General features: G+C 41.4%; 1 protein-coding gene across 1 annotated transcript in view; it reads left to right on the top strand.

Annotated features, from left to right (window-relative positions):
* The window catches only part of LOC132210972 (mucin-2-like), a 58521-nt gene that overhangs the window by 16001 nt on the left and 21834 nt on the right, over positions 1 to 20686 (top strand). Inside the window, exons 16-31 of the mRNA XM_059654773.1 lie at positions 91 to 150; positions 1460 to 1519; positions 2240 to 2299; positions 2833 to 2895; positions 3153 to 3212; positions 3752 to 3814; positions 4295 to 4354; positions 6268 to 6327; positions 8835 to 8894; positions 10141 to 10200; positions 10822 to 10881; positions 12268 to 12327; positions 13186 to 13245; positions 13744 to 13803; positions 16038 to 16079; positions 18780 to 18821. Coding sequence (XP_059510756.1) covers positions 91 to 150; positions 1460 to 1519; positions 2240 to 2299; positions 2833 to 2895; positions 3153 to 3212; positions 3752 to 3814; positions 4295 to 4354; positions 6268 to 6327; positions 8835 to 8894; positions 10141 to 10200; positions 10822 to 10881; positions 12268 to 12327; positions 13186 to 13245; positions 13744 to 13803; positions 16038 to 16079; positions 18780 to 18821 — 930 coding nt within the window. The remainder of the gene's footprint in view (positions 1 to 90; positions 151 to 1459; positions 1520 to 2239; positions 2300 to 2832; positions 2896 to 3152; positions 3213 to 3751; positions 3815 to 4294; positions 4355 to 6267; positions 6328 to 8834; positions 8895 to 10140; positions 10201 to 10821; positions 10882 to 12267; positions 12328 to 13185; positions 13246 to 13743; positions 13804 to 16037; positions 16080 to 18779; positions 18822 to 20686) is intronic.

Raw genomic sequence — 20686 nt, 5'->3', positions numbered from 1 at the left:
TGATCTGGAGGTGCTGCTTCGAAAGGAACAAACAGCCCCAAATTAAAATGGAATATACTGACTGGAAGTTCATTTGTTTTCTTTTCAAAGAAACCACTTCAACAACAGTATCCACCTCTAGAGCACCGTCTACGTCCAGTTCCACATCTGGTGAGTGAAGACTTAGGTTATTGAGCATAAAATATCCTTTATTCATTAATGGGATAAGGGTGTCACTGGCTAGGCAGCATTTATTGCCCATTCCTAATTGCCCAGAAGCAGTTGCGAGTCAACCACATTGCTGTGGGTCTGGAGTCACATGTCGGTCCGACCAGGTAAGGATGGCAGTTTCTGTCCTGAAAGAACATTAGTGAACTTGACGTTTTTTTTCTCCCCCTGACAATCAACAATGGATTCATGGCCATGATTAGACCCTTAATTCCAGATATTTTTTGAATTCAAATTCCACCATGTGCTGTGGTGGGATTTGAACCCAGAACCCAGAATGGTACTCTGTATTAATAGTCCAGCGATAATAAGATAGGTCATCACCTCCCATTGAACAGAATCACTTCTCTCAGCTTTAGTTCACTTCTTTTGACTATTGATATATTTCACTCATTTCTTTTTCATCGGTGAAGTTGATGTACATAAGACCATAAGACAAAGGAGTAGAAGTAAGGACATTCGGCCCATCAAGTCCACTCCGCCATTTAAATCATGGCTGATGGGCATTTCAACTCCACTTCCCTGCACTCTCTCCGTAGCTCTTGATTCCTTGTGAGATCAAGAATTTGTCAATCTCTGCCTTAAAGGCATTTAACGTCCCGGCCTCCACTGCACTCTGTGGCAATGAATTCCACAAGCCCACCATTCTCTGGCTGAGGAAATGTCATCTCATTTCCGTTTTAAATTTACCCCCTCTAATTTTAAGGCTGTGCCCACGGATCCTAGTCTTCCCGCCTAACAGAAACAACTTCCTAGCGTCCACCCCTTCCAAACCATACATTATCTTGTAAGTTTCTATTAGATCTTCCCTCAACTTTCTGAACTCTAATGAATACAATCCCAGGATACTTAGCTGTTCATTATACGTTAAACCTACCATTCCAGGGATCATTCGTGTGAATCTCCGCTGGACACGCTCCAGTGCTAGTGTGTCCTTCCTGAGGTGTGGGGCCCAAAATCGGACACAGTATTCTAAATGGGGCCTAACTAGAACTTTATAAAGTCTTAGAAGCACATCACTGCTTTTAAATTCCAACTCTCTTGAGATAAACGACAACATTACATTTGCTTTCTTAATCACTGACTCTACCTGCAAGTTAACCTTTAGAGAATTCTGGACCAACACTCTCAGATTCGCTTCTGCAATGTGGAATCTGAGAGGATTCCTACCTAGCTAACATTGGAAGAAAAATAACTATTGCATTAGAACTGAATCAAAGAGTTGTGAACTTCAATTTCTCTCATATTTCAGAACAAACCTCCACAACAGTCTCAGCAACAACTCCTGGCTCAACCACTGGCTCCACAACTGGTGAGTACCGATGATGCCTGTAAGAATTGCAAGGCCTTAGATACCAGTGAAGTGATGGAATCTTCACCTCCTGGTCGGTAAAAGGCTGTTCCCATGGTCTTCAGCATGATATTCTGTTTCTGCAACAGTAGAATATTTTGAGCATAAAAGATCAAGGACTTTTATAGAATGGGGGAACGATTCTGGTGCAGACATTTGCCAATCTTCCCCCTAAAACTATTCGGCCTCTCCAAACATTTAACCTTGAGACCATTGTCCTGCCAATCCACTTATCCTCGCACATTGTTTCTATTCACAGAAACATCTAATGCACTTCGATGGCTGGCATCAAGTTGGTTGCGCCACACATTGAGGTTACAACATCCAGTGGCAAACTATGTCATTATGTTCAAATATTTTTCCACACCTCACACTTGAAACTTTGCAACTCACATTCATCTGTGTGCGACTACCCTTGATGCTTTTACAAGCAGAAACAATGTCTTGGCCTATCACAGGAACATTCATGTGATGGAGAGCAGGAGAATGTGGCTGATGCTTTACACATTTTAAGATATGGCAGGATCCTTTCTGATTGGCCATCTGTGGGATAGGTTCTGATCTTTTTTACACGTTCTCTCATATTTCAGCATTCCCTCTTGAATGCTGTTGAATCTTTCTCATTTGTTTTGATTTATTTTATGTGTATGGATTGTGATTACATTTCCTTTTCTTCAATAGAAACCACATCAACATCAGGGACGACCACCACAGCCAGTTCTACTGCCAGCTCCACAACTGGTGAGTTCAGTCCTTTATCATTAAACCTGAGACAACAATTTAAATCAAGACCATCAAAAACATCGGTACAGGAAAATTCCTGAGCCACTTTTGGTCCATAATTGACATTCTGCTTGAAGAAAATGTTGTGCTGAAGACTCTTAGATAACACTGGGTCTTTTGGCTGATAGATTAGATTGACCAATTGCCTGCACTCTCAAATCGCTTGAAAATTACCTCTCAAATTGTTTGGAAGATGAATAACATAATCCTCAGGATTTTAAACAGTTTTTACAGTCGACTCAAAATTTCTGACATTGATTTCCTGCTTGGTCTGACTGTGCAAAACTTGATGGTCTCAACCACTATTCTCCAACAGTGACCACACGTCTGAAACATTTATCTCTGCAATGTCCTTTGGTGCATATCAGCTGCCAGTCATTGCAATACATTTAAAGTGATCTGATTCCACTGTCCATTTCAATGGCGGAATGATTGCCTTCCCTCATGTGGCATTGGATTATTGGTTGTTGATTCTGTTCTTTTTCCTTCAGAAGAATCAGCTACAACAACAGGGACAGGTACCACAGCTGAGACGACTGCCATTTCCACAGCTGGTGAGTGATACATGCATTCAACACAATTCACAACCTTGTTGCAAGTGGAACGGTTTCTGAATTTCAGCAGCCTCACTGAGAACACATACTACTACCGTCAGCTTGATACTTGGCACAATTCATTGCGAATTATGTGATATAATCTATTTGTCATAGTTCCAACAGAATTCATGTCAGATGTTTTTTGGTTGAATGTTGATTAGAAAATGTTTTGATATTTTGTGGTTTTGAGTGATATTCATGTTCTTTTTCATTAGTAACGACAACAACAACAGCGCCTACAACTACACCTGGCTCCACCAGTACCTCAACAACAGGTATGTGATGGTTTCTCTTGAGTGGAATAACAATGTTTGAGACAGAAGGATCACCTTGAGTTCCTTCACAATGAAATTGAGCCCATTAGCTTTTATAAAACTGAGTCAAGACATGGAAGTGGGCAGAGACTGACCTCCCTTGATTATTCTCCAAACCTTAAGAATTATTTCGGAAACAAACATGAAACAGGAATCTTTGTATATGTGCACCCTTGAAGTCAGTCTCTGTATTCTTAATGATTCCACTCATAGATGAAGAATTATCATATTCTTGAAAGAAAATCTGCTGGTGAGTGCCTCAAAGCTAGTCAATCGCTCAAAGAAAGAACTGTCTTACTGTTCTTTACTTGAATGTAGCATCCACCATCTATTTTATTCTGTGCACGTGCCATGCTTTCTCAGCTGCAGTAAGAATTTTCAAACCAGTTGGTCATTTTTGGTTTGTTTGTACACGATCTGGAGGTGCTGCTTGAAGAGGAACAAGCAGCCCCAAATCAAAAAGGAATATACTGACTGGATGTTCATTTGTTTTCTTTTAGAAGAAACCACTTCAACATTAGTATCCACCACTACAGCACCGTCTACTTCCAGTAACACGACTGGTGAGTGAAGCCTTAATTTATTGAAAGTAAAGTATCCAATGAACAGAATCACTTCTTTTAGCTTTTGTTCAATTTTTCAACAACTGATATATTTCACCTATAACAAGGTGTAGAGCTGGATGACCACAGCAGGCCAGGCAGCATCAGAGGAGCAGGAAAGCTGACGTTTAAGGTCTGGTCCCTTCTTCAGAAAGGGTCCAGGCACAAAATGTCAGTCTCTTGCTCCTCTGATGCTGCTTGGCCTGCTGTGTTCATCCAACTCTACACCTTGTTATCTCAGATTCTCCAGCATCTGCAGTTCCTACTATCTCTGATATATTTCACCTATCTCTTTTTCATTGGTGAAGTTGGCATACACACTTATTGATTTCCCCAGTGTATCTGGCCGGAATCTTTCTTTCATTTTATTCTGAAAAACTATATATAATCGTTTGGAAATGAATCAAAGTGTTGTGAAATTCAATTTCTCTCATATTTCAGAACAAACCTCCACAACAGTCTCAGCAACAACTCCTGGCTCAACCACTGGCTCCACAACTGGTGAGTACCGATGATGTCTGTAAGAATTGCAAGGCCTTAGATACCAGTGAAGTGATGGAATCTTCGCCTCCTGTTCGGTAAAAGGCTGTTCCCATGGTCTTCCAGGATCTTATTCTTTTTCTACAAGAGGAGAGAGTTTTCAGCACAAAGAGTCAATGCATTTTCACAATGACAAGAGAATTCTGATGCAAACATTTGCCTTTCATCCCACTGAATGTATTAATTTCTCCAAACACTTAACATTGTCTCCATTGTCCTGCCCCTCCACTTAATCTCGCATAATGTTCCTATTCAAAGAAACATCTACTGCAGATTGGTGCCTCAAATCAAGTTGGTTGCACCACAGTTTGAGTTGGCAAACTATTATGTTCAAATGTTTCTTTTCTTGCCTCATACTTGACACTTGCAACTCACATTAATCTGTGTCCGACTGCCCTAGATTCTACTGCAAGCGGAAACAGTTTCTTGACCTATCGCAGGAACACTTTTGTGATGGAGAGCAGGAGAATGATGCAGATAGTTTCCTCAAATTATGATTTATCATAATTCTTACTAATTGAGCATACCTGCCATGCGTTTTGGACTTCTTTGCACATTCTCTTATCATTTTTCATTCCCTCCTAAATGCTGTTGAATCTCTCATTCATCTTGTTTCTGTTTAGGCATACAGTTCGTGATTACAATTCCCTTTTGTAAATATGAACCATAACAATATCAGAGATGACCACCACAGGTAGTTCTCCTGTCAGCTCTACAACTGATGGGGTTGAGTACTTCTTTCATTGAACAATTTTCAACAATAATTTGAGTTCCTGATCAGGGTAATTCCTTTGTAAAGGCTTGGTTCTCCAGTTGTACTCTCACTTTTGAAAAATTTAGTGTCTGGACTCTATCCAGAACCTGTGCAATAAAACTGGCCACAGAGAATGTACCACCCTATGGCTGAGCTCTTTGTAGCTCTTGGCTGAGAGGGTAACTTGCATTTTTGCAGGGTCTGGATATTCCACCAGTGATAACCTTGCTGTCAAATCTGTAACCTGTTTCTTCATTATCCTTTATTCTGAACTGTTTGTTTTGAGATTTTGCATGCACTCTTGTGACGTTTGGAAAACAATTCCCTCCTTTCATCATAAAAATGTCCCCAGGGGTTCATTATAACAAGAAGCTCAATTCAGTACAATTTTATCCCTTTTGTGACCAAAGTGTTCGGTAAGGTTAACAAGCACGATTGATGTTGAAAGACAAAAACATTCTTTTAGAATTGAGTCAAAAGCTTCTGATTCCAGATGTCGACCCTCTGTAATCTAACTGTCATTGTATCCATGCTACAATGTACGTTTGAATTCATGACCCATTGCCATTCTCGCAAATCTTTTGTGTGCTTGCTTTTGATGTTTTATTTGAATTGCCAATTGAGCAAAAACTCACTTCCCAGTTTAATGTCCATAAAACCATTCTCCCCTAGCCTAGTGAACAGAAGATATCTCCAAAAAACATCTTGTATCTTGGAAAATACATGTAGGTGGGAGACCAGGTGATCAGCCATACACACAGTGTTAAATCCTATTTATTGACGATAGCATTGTATTCAGGACTGAAACTCCATGAATCCAATAATGCATCCTCTGATTTCTGACTACCAGAAGGGTGTGCTAGCATAAATGATGACTTGTATCAATGTCTCAGTCTTTCTCAATGACACTCTGTTCATGGAGACCTGGTGAAATGTGCACATCAATTGCAAAAATTGTGATCTCGCCGAATTTTTTTTGATCAGCAAGTAGGGTGCATAATGTTGAATTATCGAAGCACTTTCTCTGGTCCATTGTGTTTTTCTTGTTGAATGCTATTAAAACGTATTCTGATTCAAGCTTTGTGTAATGATAGTCATAACATTTGTTTGTCTTCTCAAGGAACGATTTCAACAAAACTGACTGCAACCACAGCAAGTACCACTGCCAGTTCCACACCTGGTAAGTGAAGAATTATTTGATTAAACATGAGCAATAATTCACAACAAAAATTCAATGTGCTCCTCATCAGGGAAATTTCTTTAGAAATCTTAGATCTCGAGTTGCATTCTCAATTACGAACACGTTAGAATCAGATCCCGCCCAGAACATGTCCAACAAACCCAGCCACAGACAAAGGACAACACTGTGACAGAGTTATGGGTGGCTCTTGGTCAAAAGATTAATTTCAGTTTTTTTCAGGGTCTGCCCATTCCATAATCGATAACCTTTCTCACAGCTCTGGTACATGCTTGCTTATTATGCCTTGTCTTGAATTGCCTGCTTAGAGCTTTCACAATGATTAATTTGATGTTGAAAAATCATTTCCTCCATTGTTGGTGAACAAAAAATACCTCCAAGGTTTTAGTAGTCCAAGGAACTAAATTCAATATAATTTTATCCCTTATGGCACCAGTGCAGTCAACAAGGTTGAGAACCTGATTAAGGTCGAATGGGCTGAAACATTCTTTTAGAATTCAGTCAAAAGCTTCTGGATCCAGGTATTGGGTTTCTATTTTCTAAGCAACATTGAATCCATGTTGCAACTGTACATCTGAGTCAATGGGGCATAGCCACTTCTCAGGAATTTTTATTTTGCATCCTTACAGCTGTTTTTTTTTCAATAGTCAATTCGGAGAAAACAGGTTTCCCAATTTAATGTTCATAACACTGTTTTTGCCCAGTGTAGCGAGCAGAATATGTCTCAAAAGTTTTATCAGACCTGAGAATTAAATCCAACATAATATTGCACCAGGACCAATATGTGGAGTAGCGATGAAAAGTATGGAAACAGTATGGAGCTGGACAAACACAGCAGGTCAGGCAGCATCAGAGGAAATGGAAAGTTGACAGTTCAGGCCGCTAATTAGTATGATTGTATTCTGCACTAAATGGAATGATTCTTGGAAAATGTCAGTAGGTGGGAGACCACGTGATCAGACATTGACTAATTCAGAGTTAAACCCAGTTTGGTCTTGTGTTCTGGCCTGAAACTCAATTCTCCCTTCAATGCACCATCTCAATTCTGAATGCTGGTAGAGTGTGGCAACATAAATGGTGACTTGTAACAGTGTCTCAATCTCTCACAGTGACACTCTTTTCACGGAGACCTGGTAAGATGTGCATGTCAGGTGCTCAAATTACGATCTAGCAAAATATTTTCTGATCAGGAAGTAGGGGGCAAATTTATTAATAAAATGTGAGGCTGGATGAACACAGCAGGCCGAGCAGCATCTCAGGAGCACAAAAGCTGACGTTTCGGGCCTAGACCCTTCATCAGAGAGGGGGATGGGGTGAGGGTTCTGGAATAAATAGGGAGAGAGGGGGAGGCGGACCGAAGATGGAGAGAAAAGAAGATAGGTGGAGAGGAGAGTATAGGTGGGGAGGTAGGGAGGGGATAGGTCAGTCCAGGGAAGACGGACAGGTCAAGGAGGTGGGATGAGGTTAGTAGGTAGATCGGGGTGCGGCTTGGGTGGGAGGAAGGGATGGGTGAGAGGAAGAACAGGTTAGGGAGGCAGAGACAGGTTGGACTGGTTTTGGGATGCAGTGGGTGGAGGGGAAGAGCTGGGCTGGTTGTGTGGTGCAGTGGGGGGAGGGGATGAACTGGGCTGGTTTAGGGATGCAGTTGGGGAAGGGGAGATTTTGAAACTGGTGAAGTCCACATTGATACCATTAGGCTGCAGGGTTCCCAAGCGGAATATGAGTTGCTGTTCCTGCAACCTACGGGTGGCCTCCTGCAGTGCCACAATGATGCCCCCCGAAGTTTGCAGGAACAGCAACTCATATTCCGCTTGGGAACCCTGCAGCCCAATGGTATCAATGTGGACTTCACCAGCTTCAAGATCTCCCCTTTCCCCACCGTATCCCAAAACCAGCCCAGTTCGTCCCCTCCCTCCACTGCATCACAAAACCAACCCAGCTCTTCCCCTCCCCCCACTGCATCCCAAAACCAGCCCAGCCTGTCTCTGCCTCCCTAACCTGTACTTCCTCTCACCCATCCCCTCCTCCCACCCCAAGCCGCACCCCCATCTACCTACTAACCTCATCCCACCTCCTTGACCTGTCCATCTTCCCTGGACTGACCTATCCCCTCCCTACCTCCCCACCTATACTCTCCTCTCCACCTATCTTCTTTTCCCTCCATCTTCGGTCCGCCTCCCCCTCTCTCCTTATTTATTCCAGAACCCTCACCCCATCCCCCTCTCTGATGAAGGGTCTAGGCCCCAAACGTCAGCTTTTGTGCTCCCGAGATGCTGCTCGGCCTGCTGTGTTCATCCAGCCTCACATTTTATTATCTTGGATTCTCCAGCATCTGCAGTTCCCATTATCTCTGGCATATTTATTAACCATTGTTACACATTCTCTGGTCCAATATATATTCCTTATTGAATGCTATTAACAGTTTTTCAAGACTGCCCTGAATCAAGCTTTGAGTATTGATTGTCATTACATCTGTTTGTCTGTTCCAGAAACACCAACAACAACAGAGATTACCACACCGCCCAGTACTGCTGCCAGTTCCACACCTAGTGAGTGTGGATTTCTTTTATTAAACATGAGCAATGATTTTCAGTAAGAATTCAACGAGCTGCTTGTCAGGGAAATCCCTTTGTCGGTCTTATTTCTTGATCGCATTCTCACTTATGGAAATGTCATGATCAGGTCGGACTCCAGCATATGTGCAATATTCAGTCAAATCATTAAATAACCCACAGAAAAAAGGAATGTGCTGCAATGGCTGTCAGTTGAAATGATAACTCAGTTCATCATCTGCAAGGTCTTGTTTCGAGCAATCAGAAACAAAGATTTTAAGTTTGCTCTATTATCACATTTCCCTCAACTTGTGTGAAACCTTGCAGCGATATGGGATTCTGACATTCTGTCCCTTCCTTGCTTTTCTGGAAACAATCAGCACCATCACCAACGTCCTCTGCTACCTTCTCCATGAAGTTTGATTTTCTAATTTTCAATGCAAATTAACACTTCCCAACCTCTAATATGCATAATCCAATCCTAGTTACGTGACCCACCAGCATGACTCAGGGGGAATCCACCTCATTGGAAGAGAATAATCCGTCCAGTACTGGGGCCAATTTTGCCTGAATTTGAGCACACTCCTCCCGCGCCAATCTTGAAACTATATGTCTACCTCATTCATTGTATTCACCCTTTACTAATTCTCTCATTGCTAACGTCGTAATCCAGAAATTATTGCCATTTTTATTCAGATTTAATGCTTTGCGTCTAGTTTATCACAAACCCCCAGCATAACCTAGTTCTCATTCTGCCTCTGTCTGAGGTAGCTACATGATCCACAACAACTGGATCTTTCTCCCTCCACACTCATTCCTATTAAGACCAGATGTGCTACCACGAACACTGGCACCATGTCGGCAACATACCCGTCAGACCAGAGATCCCAGTGTCCGTGCTGCAAAACAAAGCAATTACAACTACATTTCCCTTTTCTCTCCACAATTGAATGACTCTCTGTATCTCAGTGCTGTGGTAAGTTGCTCATATTCCATACGGCCCCTGCTCTTTTCCTCACAGCTGGGCCAGGATCTTATACATGCTGGACAAACCCCAAACCTGATGGACCAACCTTCAGGATGGCAGTGTGTTCTGGACTGAATCTCTGCTCATCTTTCAATGCACTGTCTGAATTTTAAGTGTTAGGAGTTAAGTTTGTGAGCCTAAATAATGAGTGGAGTCAGTAGCTCAATGTTCATACTTTGTGTATTGATTGTCATGACGTCTGTTTGTCTTTTGAAGAAACTACTACAACAACTGAAACAACCACCACATCAAGTACTACTGCAAGTTCCACACCTGGTGAGTGAGATCTTCCATCACAACACATGAGCAATGATTTTCAACAACAATTCAATGGGCTCCTACTCAGGGAAATTGCTTTGTCAGGCTTGCTTCTCGAGTGGCATTCTCATTTAGGAAAAAGTCAGGATCGGGTCCCACCCCAGGCCTTGTGCAACGAATCCAGCCCCAGACAAAGGACAATACCGTGTTGGAGTTGTTAGTGGCTCTTGGTAGAAATGTTAACTTCAGTTTTTCTGGGTCTGCCCATTCCGGAAATGATATACTTTCTCATAGGGTTGTTACATACTTGCTTATTATGCCTTGTTAGGAATTGCTAGCTTAGAAATTTCACACTTATTAATTTAAAGTTTGCAAAATCATTTCCTCCTTCATTGGTGAACACAAAATATCTCCAAGGGTTTAGTAGTCCAAGAAACGATATTCAATGACTCTCTATTCATGGAAGACTGGTGAAATTTACAAATGGATTCCATGGATTATGATCTGGCACTACATCTTCTAATTGGGAACTCTTTAACATCGCTTTAATTATTCCCTGTCCAATGCTGATAATACTCTCAGTACTGTCCTGATTAAGCTTTGTGCATTGATTATCGTAACGTTTCTCTGCCTTCTCAGAAACAACGACAATAACAGAGACTACCACCACAGGAAGTACTACTGCCAGCTCTACACCTGGTGAGTAAGATCTCCCATCATTAACAGGAGCAATTAATTTCAACCAGAAGTCAATGAGCCTCTACTCAGGGGAATACCTTGGCCAGTTTTAGTTCTTAAGTTGCATTCTCACTTATGGAGCTGTTGGTATCAGATCTCCTTTCCTAACCTGTGCAATAAATCTAGCCACACAGAAAGGACAACACTGTGTCGAAGTTTTGGTGTCTACTGGTTTTGAGGTTAACTTGCATTATTGCAGGGTCTGTCTATTCCACAAATGATAACCTTTCTCACAAGTCTGTTATGTGCTTGTTCATGTTACCTCATTTTCAACTGCCTGCTTATAGATTCCACACTTCCTAATTTGATGATTACAAAATAATTCCCAGCTTTCATTTTAAACAGAAAAATATCTCCATGGATTCAGTCGAACAAGGAACTAAATTCATGATAATTTTATTTCTCATCACAAGTTGAAAGACATGATTCGTGTTGAAAGGCCTGAAACATTCTTTTAGAATTCAGTCAACAGCTTCTGATTCCAGATGTCGGGTTTCTATTGTCTAACCAGCTTTGTATCCATGTTGCAACTGTACAGTTGAGTCCATGAACCACAGCGATTCATGCCAATCTGTTGTGCACTGGTTTCTTATGCCCTAGTTTGAATTGTCACTTGAGAGGAAAAATATCTCCCAATTTACAGACCAAATAATCATTCTCCCCAAGCGTACTAAACAGAACGTATCTCCAAAGAATTCTGAGGCCGAAAATTAAATTCCTGAAGAAGGGTCTAGGCCGGAAACGTTAGCTTTCCTGCTCTTACGATGCTGCTTGGCCTGCTGTGTTCATCCTCTACACCTTGTTATCTCAGATTCTCCAGTATCTGCAGTTCCTACTATCTCTGAACATAATATTATACTGTTTGGCACCAATATGGTTAGTATTGGGGTGATAAATGTAACTGTATTCTCCCCTAAATATCATGGTCCTTGGACAATGTCAGTAGATGGCAGACCAGGTGAACAGCCATTGACAAATTCCGAGTTCAATCCAATTTGGTGAGGTTAGCATTGTGTTCAGGAGCGAATCTCCATTCTCCCTTCAATGTACCCTCTGAATTTAGTCAGAAGTTGCACGAGATTAAATGGTGACGTGAATCAGTGACTCAATCTTTCATAATGACACGGTCTTCACGAGGACCTGGTAAAATGTGCTTGTCAACTGCACAAATGAGAATCTAGGAAAGCATTTTCTCAATGGGAAGGAGGGTGCATTTTTAAAAAATTATTGTAACACATTCTCTGGACAAATATATATTCCTTGTTGAATGCTATTAACAGTTTTTGAGAACTGACCTGAATCAAGCTTTGCATATTGATTGTCATGACGTCTGTTTGTCTTTTCAAGAAGCAACTACAACAACAGAGATTACCACACCGCCCAGTACTACTGCCAGTTCCACACCTGGTGAGTGAGGATTTCTTTCGATTCCTATTCCAGCATATATGCAATCAATTCAGTCAGATCATAAAATGAAATCTGCTGTGTAATCTGTTAGCTGAAATCATAATTCAATTCATTGTTTGCGAGGTCTCACTTCAAACATTCAGATACAAAGATTTTAAGTTTGCTGTATTATAACATTTCCTTCAACTTGTATGAACCCTTAGAGCAATATGGGATTCAAGCATTCTGTTGCTTTTTTTGCGTTTCTGGTCACAGTAATCCCCACCAATGTCCGCTGTTACCTTCTCCATGAAGTTTAATTTTCTAATTTTCAATGCAAATTAACACTTCCCAACCTCTATTATGCATAATCTAATCCTAGTTACGTGACCCACCAGCATGACTCAGGGGGAATCCGCCTCATTGGAAGAGAATAATCCGTCCAGTACTGGGGCCAGGAAAAAGTCAGGATCGGGTCCCACCACAGACCCTGTGCAACAAATCCAGCCCCAGACAAAGGAAAATACTGTGTTGGAGTTGTTAGTGGCTCTTGGTAGAAATGTTAACTTCAGTTTTTCTGGGTCTGCCCATTCCGGAAATGATGGACTAGAATAGATGGTGACTTGTATCTGCCTCTCAAACCTTTACAATGACACTGTCTTCACGGAGAGCTGGTGATTTTACGCAAGTTAATTATACAAATTATGATCTGGCAGAATAATTTTCATTCAGGACGTAGCATATGTGTATCTATATTATTGTTACATACTCTCTGGTCCACTGTATATTCCCCTTTTGAATGCTGTTAAAGGTGTTTCAGTGCTATCCTGATTCGAGCTTTGTGTATTGATTGTCATGATATCTGGTTATCTTCTCAAGAAACAACGACAACCACAGAGACTCCGACACTGCCTAGTACTACTGCGAGTTCCACAACTAGTGAGTGAGGATTTCTTTTGTTAAACATGAGCGTTTAGTGTCAGTGATAATTAGGAGTATATTTTGCATTTAATAATTGATTCTTGGAAAATGTCAACAGATGGAAGACCAGTGATCACCTATTGAATAATTTAGCATAAGATCCTATTTATTGAGGTTGTCATTTTATTCAGGAACAAATCTCCATTAATCCTTGAATGCACTCTCTCAATTCAAAGTATCAGTAGAGTGTGGTAGCATAAATAGTTGAGTTGTATCAGTATCCTAATTGTCCATTGTGGCAATCATTTCATGGTGAAATGTGTAATTGGATTGCACAAGGTACGATCTGGCAGGATTTTTTTAAACCAGGTACCTGTGGGCATCATTTTAAATTATTGTTACACATTTTTCATGATCTTTTGTGTATCCCCTGTTGACTGCTGTTCAAGTTCTTTCAGTACTATCCTGTTTCAAATTTTGTGTATTACTTGTCGTGACATTTGTTTTGTTTTGAAGAAACCACAACAACAATAGAGACTACCACCATACCAAGTACTACTGCCAGTTCCTCAACTGGTGAGTGGGATCTTCTATTATTGAACATGAACAATTATTTTAAACAAGAATTAAATGAGCTGTGGTCAGGGTCACTTCTTTGTTAATCTTCATTTATGCATTACATTTTCACTTCAGACAATTTTGGAATTAGGTCCATTTCTGGAGTCTTGTACATTAGATTTATTGACATCCTGCAGGGAATGGTAAACACTTTGTCTGAAGTGTCGGTTGTTAGTTCAGAGATTTATTTATGTCTTTGTCTGCAATTAATGGCTATCCATGGTTGTATACCATTCGCACCACATTCCTCTGCTGTGTGCTTGTTTAATTTGAATTGTCAACGCAGAGAATTCACATTTACCAGTTTGATGTTTGCAATGTCCATGATTCTGAAAATGTAGATGGACTCATTTAAGTCTCTACAAATGAAACAATGTTACAAATATTCTAGTGAAAGTGGAAGCTCATAAAATATTAGGTAAAATGTGGGTAACATGGAAGGAAGGATTGAAGAGTCTCATTTCCATAGGTTGATAAATCTGCAGAGCTGGATAAATTGAATCTTAGGCTGTTAAAGGAAGCTAAGGAGGTAGTAGTGGATGCTGTGAGGGTCATCATCCAATCCTCACTCAATGAAGACAAGGACAAGAGGACTGGAGATCTGCAATTTTGTACCAGTATTCTGTAAGGGCACTTGGAAATGGACAAAGGAAAAGGCCGATTAGTATGTCCTCTGTGGTGGACAAGTTACTGGAATCAATATTGAAAAATAGAATTAACTGTTACTTAAGGAGCTACAGATTAATCTGGTGGTAGCTAGCACAGTTTTGTTCAGGGAATGTAATGTCTTACTAATCTAATTGAATTTTTCTGGGGAATTATCAACGAAGATTGATAAAGGTAGTGCACTGAATGTTTCATATGTGGACTTTAGTGTGGCATTTGACAAGATTCAACATGGTAGATTGTTTAAAAAAACATTAAAGACCATGGGATACTGAGCATTGTGGCCAATTGGACCCATTATTGGATCAGTGACATTAAACAAAGGGTAGTATTTGGTGGATGATTTTATATATAGCTAACAGTTTCCAATTATCTTCCACAAGCTAATTGTTGGGGCCTTTGTCATTTGTGATTAATATCAATGATGCGGACTTAAATATGAAAGGCTTGATCGGATAATTTGCAGAAGTTGCAAATATTGACCAGGTTGTCAATAGTGAAGAGACTGGCTGTCAACAGCTGAAAGATACCAATGGTTTGGTTGACTAGATGGTAAAAGTGGCTAATAGAATTCAATTGTGAGAAGTGTTAGGTAATAAATTTGAGGAGAAAAAAATAAAGCAACATAAAGGAGGGTATTAAGCTGGGCAAAGGAGATGAGGCATCTTGCAGTGCATGCATATTGGTCCCTGAAAGATTCAACATACATAAATAAGATGGTAACAGAGGTAGATAGGATACTATCCTTCCTTGGGTAAGGCTTTGAATACAACAACAAGGATGTAATCCTGGAAATGTTTCATGCAAGAGTTCGGTTATAGCTGGCGTATTACATGTACTTCTGGTCACCACATTACATGAGGAGCATAAAAGGTCTGAAAAGAATACAGAGGATATTTATAGTAACATTGTCACTGTTTGAAAATTGCCAGTAGGATAAAAGATTGGAAAGTTTAGCATTAGTTTTCTTAAAACAGAAGCTTTTGAGAAGTAACTCAATTGAAGTGTGCAAAATAATGTGGGGCTGGGATAGTGTGGACAAAGAAGATCCATTTCCTCTAGTGCAGAGATCAGTTACCAAGGGACATGGATGTAAAACGCTTTATTGAAGGATTAGAGGGCGTATGAGGAAAACCCTTTTCACCCAGAGCGTTGGGTGTTTGGAATTCACTAACCCGTTGTGTGATTGACGTGAAAACCCTCAACTCATTTCAAACAGACATCAATCTACACCTGAATTGCTGTCACTGACAAATCACAGGCCCAGGTTCTGTTAAGTGGGATTAGAACGGGCAACTAGTTTAGTGAATTTGCAGGCTGGCTAAACTTAACTGTAACTTTTCCATGGTTCTGTGGTTATATTTCTATCCTTGAGGCATCTGGCCTGTATGTTTTTGAAAGTGTTTGAATTTTGGACATAATTATTTTCATAAATTGACATGCCAGAAGTCATTACTTTCTTAATTTGAATGTTCATAAAGATTCTTTTAAAATTGTCTCATAATTTTGTGATTTAACCATGACAGTGTCACCAACAACTACTGGCTCAACCACTGGGTCCACAACTGGTGAGTAATGATTACTTTCATTATAAATTACAAGGCCTTAAACACAAGTGAACTGAAAGTACCTCCGGATACAACGCATCATCCTCCGACACTTCCGCCATCTACAATCCGGCCCCACCACCCAAGACATTTTTCCATCCCCTCCCCTGTCTGCTTTCCGGAGAGACCACTCTCTCCGTGACGCCCTTGTTCGCTCCACTCTGCCCTCCAACCCCACCACACCCGGCACCTTCCCCTGCAACCGCAGGAAATGCTACACTTGCCCCCACACCTCCTCCCTCACCCCCATCCCAGGCCCCAAGATGACCTTCCATATTAAGCATAGGTTCACCTGCACATCTGCTAATGTGGTATACTGTATCCATTGTACCCGGTGTGGCTTCCTCTACATTGGGGAAACCAAGCGGAGGCTTGGGGACCGCTTTGCAGAACACCTGCACCTCCCAGTCGCGAACCATTTCAACTCCCCCTCCCATACTTTAGATGACATGTCCATCATGGGCCTCCTGCAGTGCCACAATGATGCCACCCGAAGGTTGCAGGAACAGCAACTCATATTCCGCTTGGGAACCCTGCAGCCCAATGGTATCAATGTGGACTTCACCAGCTTCAAGATCTCCCCTTCCCCCACCGCATCCCAAAACCAGCCCAGTTCGTCCCCTCCCTCCACTGCATCACACAATCAACCCAGCTCTTCCCTCCCCCCACTGCATCCCAAAACCAGCCCAGCCTGTCTCTGCCTCCCTAACCTGTTCTTCCTCTCACCCATCCCTTCCTCCCACCCCAAGCCGCACCTCCATTTCCTACCTACTAACCTCATCCCACCTCCTTGACCTGTCCATCTTCCTTGGACTGACCTATCCCCTCCCTACCTCCCCACCTATATACTCTCCTCTCCACCTATCTTCTTTTCTCTCCATCTTCGGTCTGCCTCCCCCTCTCTCCTTATTTATTCTAGAACCCTCACCCCATCCCCCTCTCTGATGAAGGGTCTAGGCCCGAAACGTCAGCTTTTGTGCTCCTGAGATGCTGCTTGGCCTGCTGTGTTCATCCAGCTTCACGCTTTGTTATCTTGAATTGAAAGTAGCTTCAGCTCCTCATCAATGATGGTTTGTTCCCTTGTTTTCCTGCATTTCATTCTATTCCAACCAGAGGAAAGTTTTTTATTGGCATACATGAGAAACAAAACATATTTTGGGTCACTAACTTAGGGTTTACATTTGGCTTTTAAAATGGTCTTAAAACCAATCTCTCCTGGCTTTGAAAATGGGACATATCTCAACTGGGTTATTAGACCACGCAACTAAGTTAGGCATAGGAGTAACTCCTCAGTACTAACATGGTCAGAAGACCAGCCTGATTGAATTTTGCAATAAATATCTTGAGGGATGGGAAATTTCTCCAATGGTAAATTTGGTGATCAGCTATTGACTAACTTAAAGGACAAACCATTTTGTTAACAGTGGCATTGTGTTCTGGTTGAATCCACATTAATTTTCCAATGCACCCACTGAATTCTAAGTGTGAAAAGAGAGTGTGAAACCATTTATGGCATCTGGAATCAGTATCTAAATTTTTCAGTGATACTCATTTCAAGGACAGATCCTCAAAGATCCAGGTTGATCACACAATCTGGCATTCTGGTGATAACAAAGTGTGAAGCTGGATGAACACAATAGGCCAAGCAGCATCTTAGGAGCACAAAAGTTGACGTTTTGGGCCTACACCCTTCATCAGAGAGAGGGATGGGGAGAGGGTTCCGAAATAAATAGGGAGAGACGGGGGAGGCAGACCGAAGATGGATAGAGGAGAACATAGGTGGAGAGGAGAGTATAGGTGGGGAGCTAGGGAGGGGATGGGTCAGTCCGGGAAGGACGGACAGGTCAAGGAGGTAGGTGGGAAATGGAGGTGCGGCTTGAGGAACTGCACCTCCCAGTCGCGAACCATTTTAACTCCCCCTCCCACTCCTTAGACAACATATCCATCCTGGGCCTCCTGCAGTGCCATAATGATGCTACCCGAAGGTTGCAGGAACAGCAACTCATATTCCGCTTGGGAACCCTGCAGCCCAATGGTATCAATGTGGACTTCACAAGCTTTAAAATCTCCCCTTCACCCACTGCATCCCAAAACCAGCCCAGCTCATCCCTGCCTCCCTAATCTGTTCTTCCTCTCAACTATCCCCTCCTCCCACCTCAAGCCACACCTCCATTTCCCACATACTAACCTCATCCCGCATCCTTGACCTGTCCGTCCTCCCCGGACTGACCTATCCCCTCCCTACCTCCCCACCTATACTCTCCTCTCCACCTATCTTATCCTCTATCCATCTTCAGTCCACCTCCCCCTCTCTCCCTATTTATTTCAGGACCCTCTCCCCATCCCCCCGTCTGATGAACGGTCTAGGCCCGAAATGTCAGCTTTTGTGCTCCTAAGATGCTGCTTGGCCTGCTGTGTTCATCCAGTTTCACACTTTGTTATCCCGGATTCTCCAGCATCTGCAGTTCCCATTATCTCTGGCATTCTGATGATCTGGCAGGATATTTTCTGATTAGGCAACAGTGGTCATAGATTTTAAGCATTCTCTTTTCATTTCTGTATACCCTAAGAATTGCTGTTGAAACGCTTTCCATTCTGTGTTGATTCAAGCTGTGTGTACTGATTATAATTGTGTTTGTTTTTCTTCTGAAATAATATCAGAGACGACCACTATAGCTAGTTCTTCTGCCAGTTCTACAACAGGTGAGTGATATCATCCTTCATTAAACCTGAGCAATGATTTTAAGAAAACATCCAGTGAGCTCCAAGTCAGGGAAATTCCTTTGTTAATCTTAGTTCATGAGTCGCAGTCTCATTTTAAATATTGGGAACAGATTCCCCATTCAGAGCTTTGTGGAATAAATCTGGTCACACCTTATAAAGTCCAACAGAGAAATGACAACACTGGGGCTGAGTTGTTGGATGTTGGATAAACAGTTAATTCAAACTTTTGTCAGTTCTGTCTGATGGACTTATCAAATTAATTTGAAGATGAGTAAACTGTTCTCCTGAGTAGATTGTTCTCCCAAATGTAGAATAAAGTTCCACAGCATCACAGAAATATTATGGAACAGAATAAGGTAATTTAGCCCTTCATGACTCTGGGGACATTCCAAACAAGCATCATTATTTGGTTACATGTACCTGACTCTTTTCCGTATATTTGCATGATGCTTTCATTTAAATTATCATCTGACATCCTCGTGAATACTTATATTTCAATTGAATCTGCCTCCACTACACTTCCAGATTTGATTCATCACTATGTTGTAAGTTTCTTCTAACACCATATTTAATACAATTCTTTAACAAGTGGGGACAGTTTCACCCTATCTAGTCTATGCCAATCTCTCTGGATTTTGAAAACTTTTATCAGATGCCTTTTTAGCCTTCTTCTCTTCAAGGATAATGTTCCCCATCTCAGTGTACTGTCCTCACAACTGAACTCTCTCATTATTAGAACCATTCCAGTAAATCTCTTCTGCATTTTCTCTGCTTTCACATCCATGCTATGGTATAGTAATCAGAACTGCACACAATTATTTGAGGTCTAAAAGGTTTCTTGTGTAAAATCAGTCGATCCTTCTTGCTGCCACATGTCATGGCTTTATTAAGAAGGCCCAGAATACTGTATGCTTTTCCAACTACTGTCTCCAACAGTCCTGCCACCTTCAATAATCTATTCACATATTGGCATAACTTCCTCTATTCCTACAACTACTTAGGAATTCTACCCCTTGTTTTACATTGCCTGCCTGTATTCTATCCACCAAGATGTATCAGCTCACACTTCTCCACATTGAACTACATTTGTAACCTATCTATCCAGTCCACCAACTTGTTTATGTCCTTTTGGATTTCTCCTCACAGTTTATAATGCTTCCTAGTTTGTACTGCCTGAAATCTTTGAAAATGTTCACTGTATACAAAGATCAATATCATTAATTAATAGCTGGCAAAGGATGAGTTGCTGTGACTACCCTCGATGGACACATTACAAAACTTCTTATCTTAAAACAAAATCTATTGACAATGAGGCTCTGTTACCAATTGTTCAGCCAATTTTGTCTCCACTTCGCAACTGTCCTTTCCAACCATGATCTTTCACAAAAGCCTGTTGTGTACTTAAATATACAGCAGATGCTGGAAATCTGAAACAAACATTGAAAATGCTGAACTGTCTGGCAACATCTGTGAGGAGATAAATAGAGTTGCATTTCAAGTCTAATATACCGCTTCTTCAGAACGCCTGTTGCTCTACAGTGGATTGTTTGAATTCTGCTGATTATCCAACACTTTGAAGTAATGAAAGAAGACCCAAAAGAACTGTGGTGTTGGAAATCAGAAACAACAGAAATTACTAGAAAAGATCAGCAGGCCTGGCAGCACCTGTGGAGAGAAATCAAAGTTAAGGTCTCAGGTCCAGTGACCCTTCTTTAGAACTGTTCTCGAAATGTTAATTCTGATTTCTCTCTATAGATGCTGCCAGACCTGCTGAGATTTTCCGGCAATTTCAGTTTTTGTGACGATGAAATAACTGCTGTTTTCAGCTACACTCTGCATCTCTA

Source organism: Stegostoma tigrinum, chromosome 25 (assembly GCF_030684315.1).
Source record: "Stegostoma tigrinum isolate sSteTig4 chromosome 25, sSteTig4.hap1, whole genome shotgun sequence".
NCBI lineage: Eukaryota > Metazoa > Chordata > Chondrichthyes > Orectolobiformes > Stegostomatidae > Stegostoma > Stegostoma tigrinum.
This window is presented reverse-complemented; position numbering and strand designations above follow the sequence as displayed.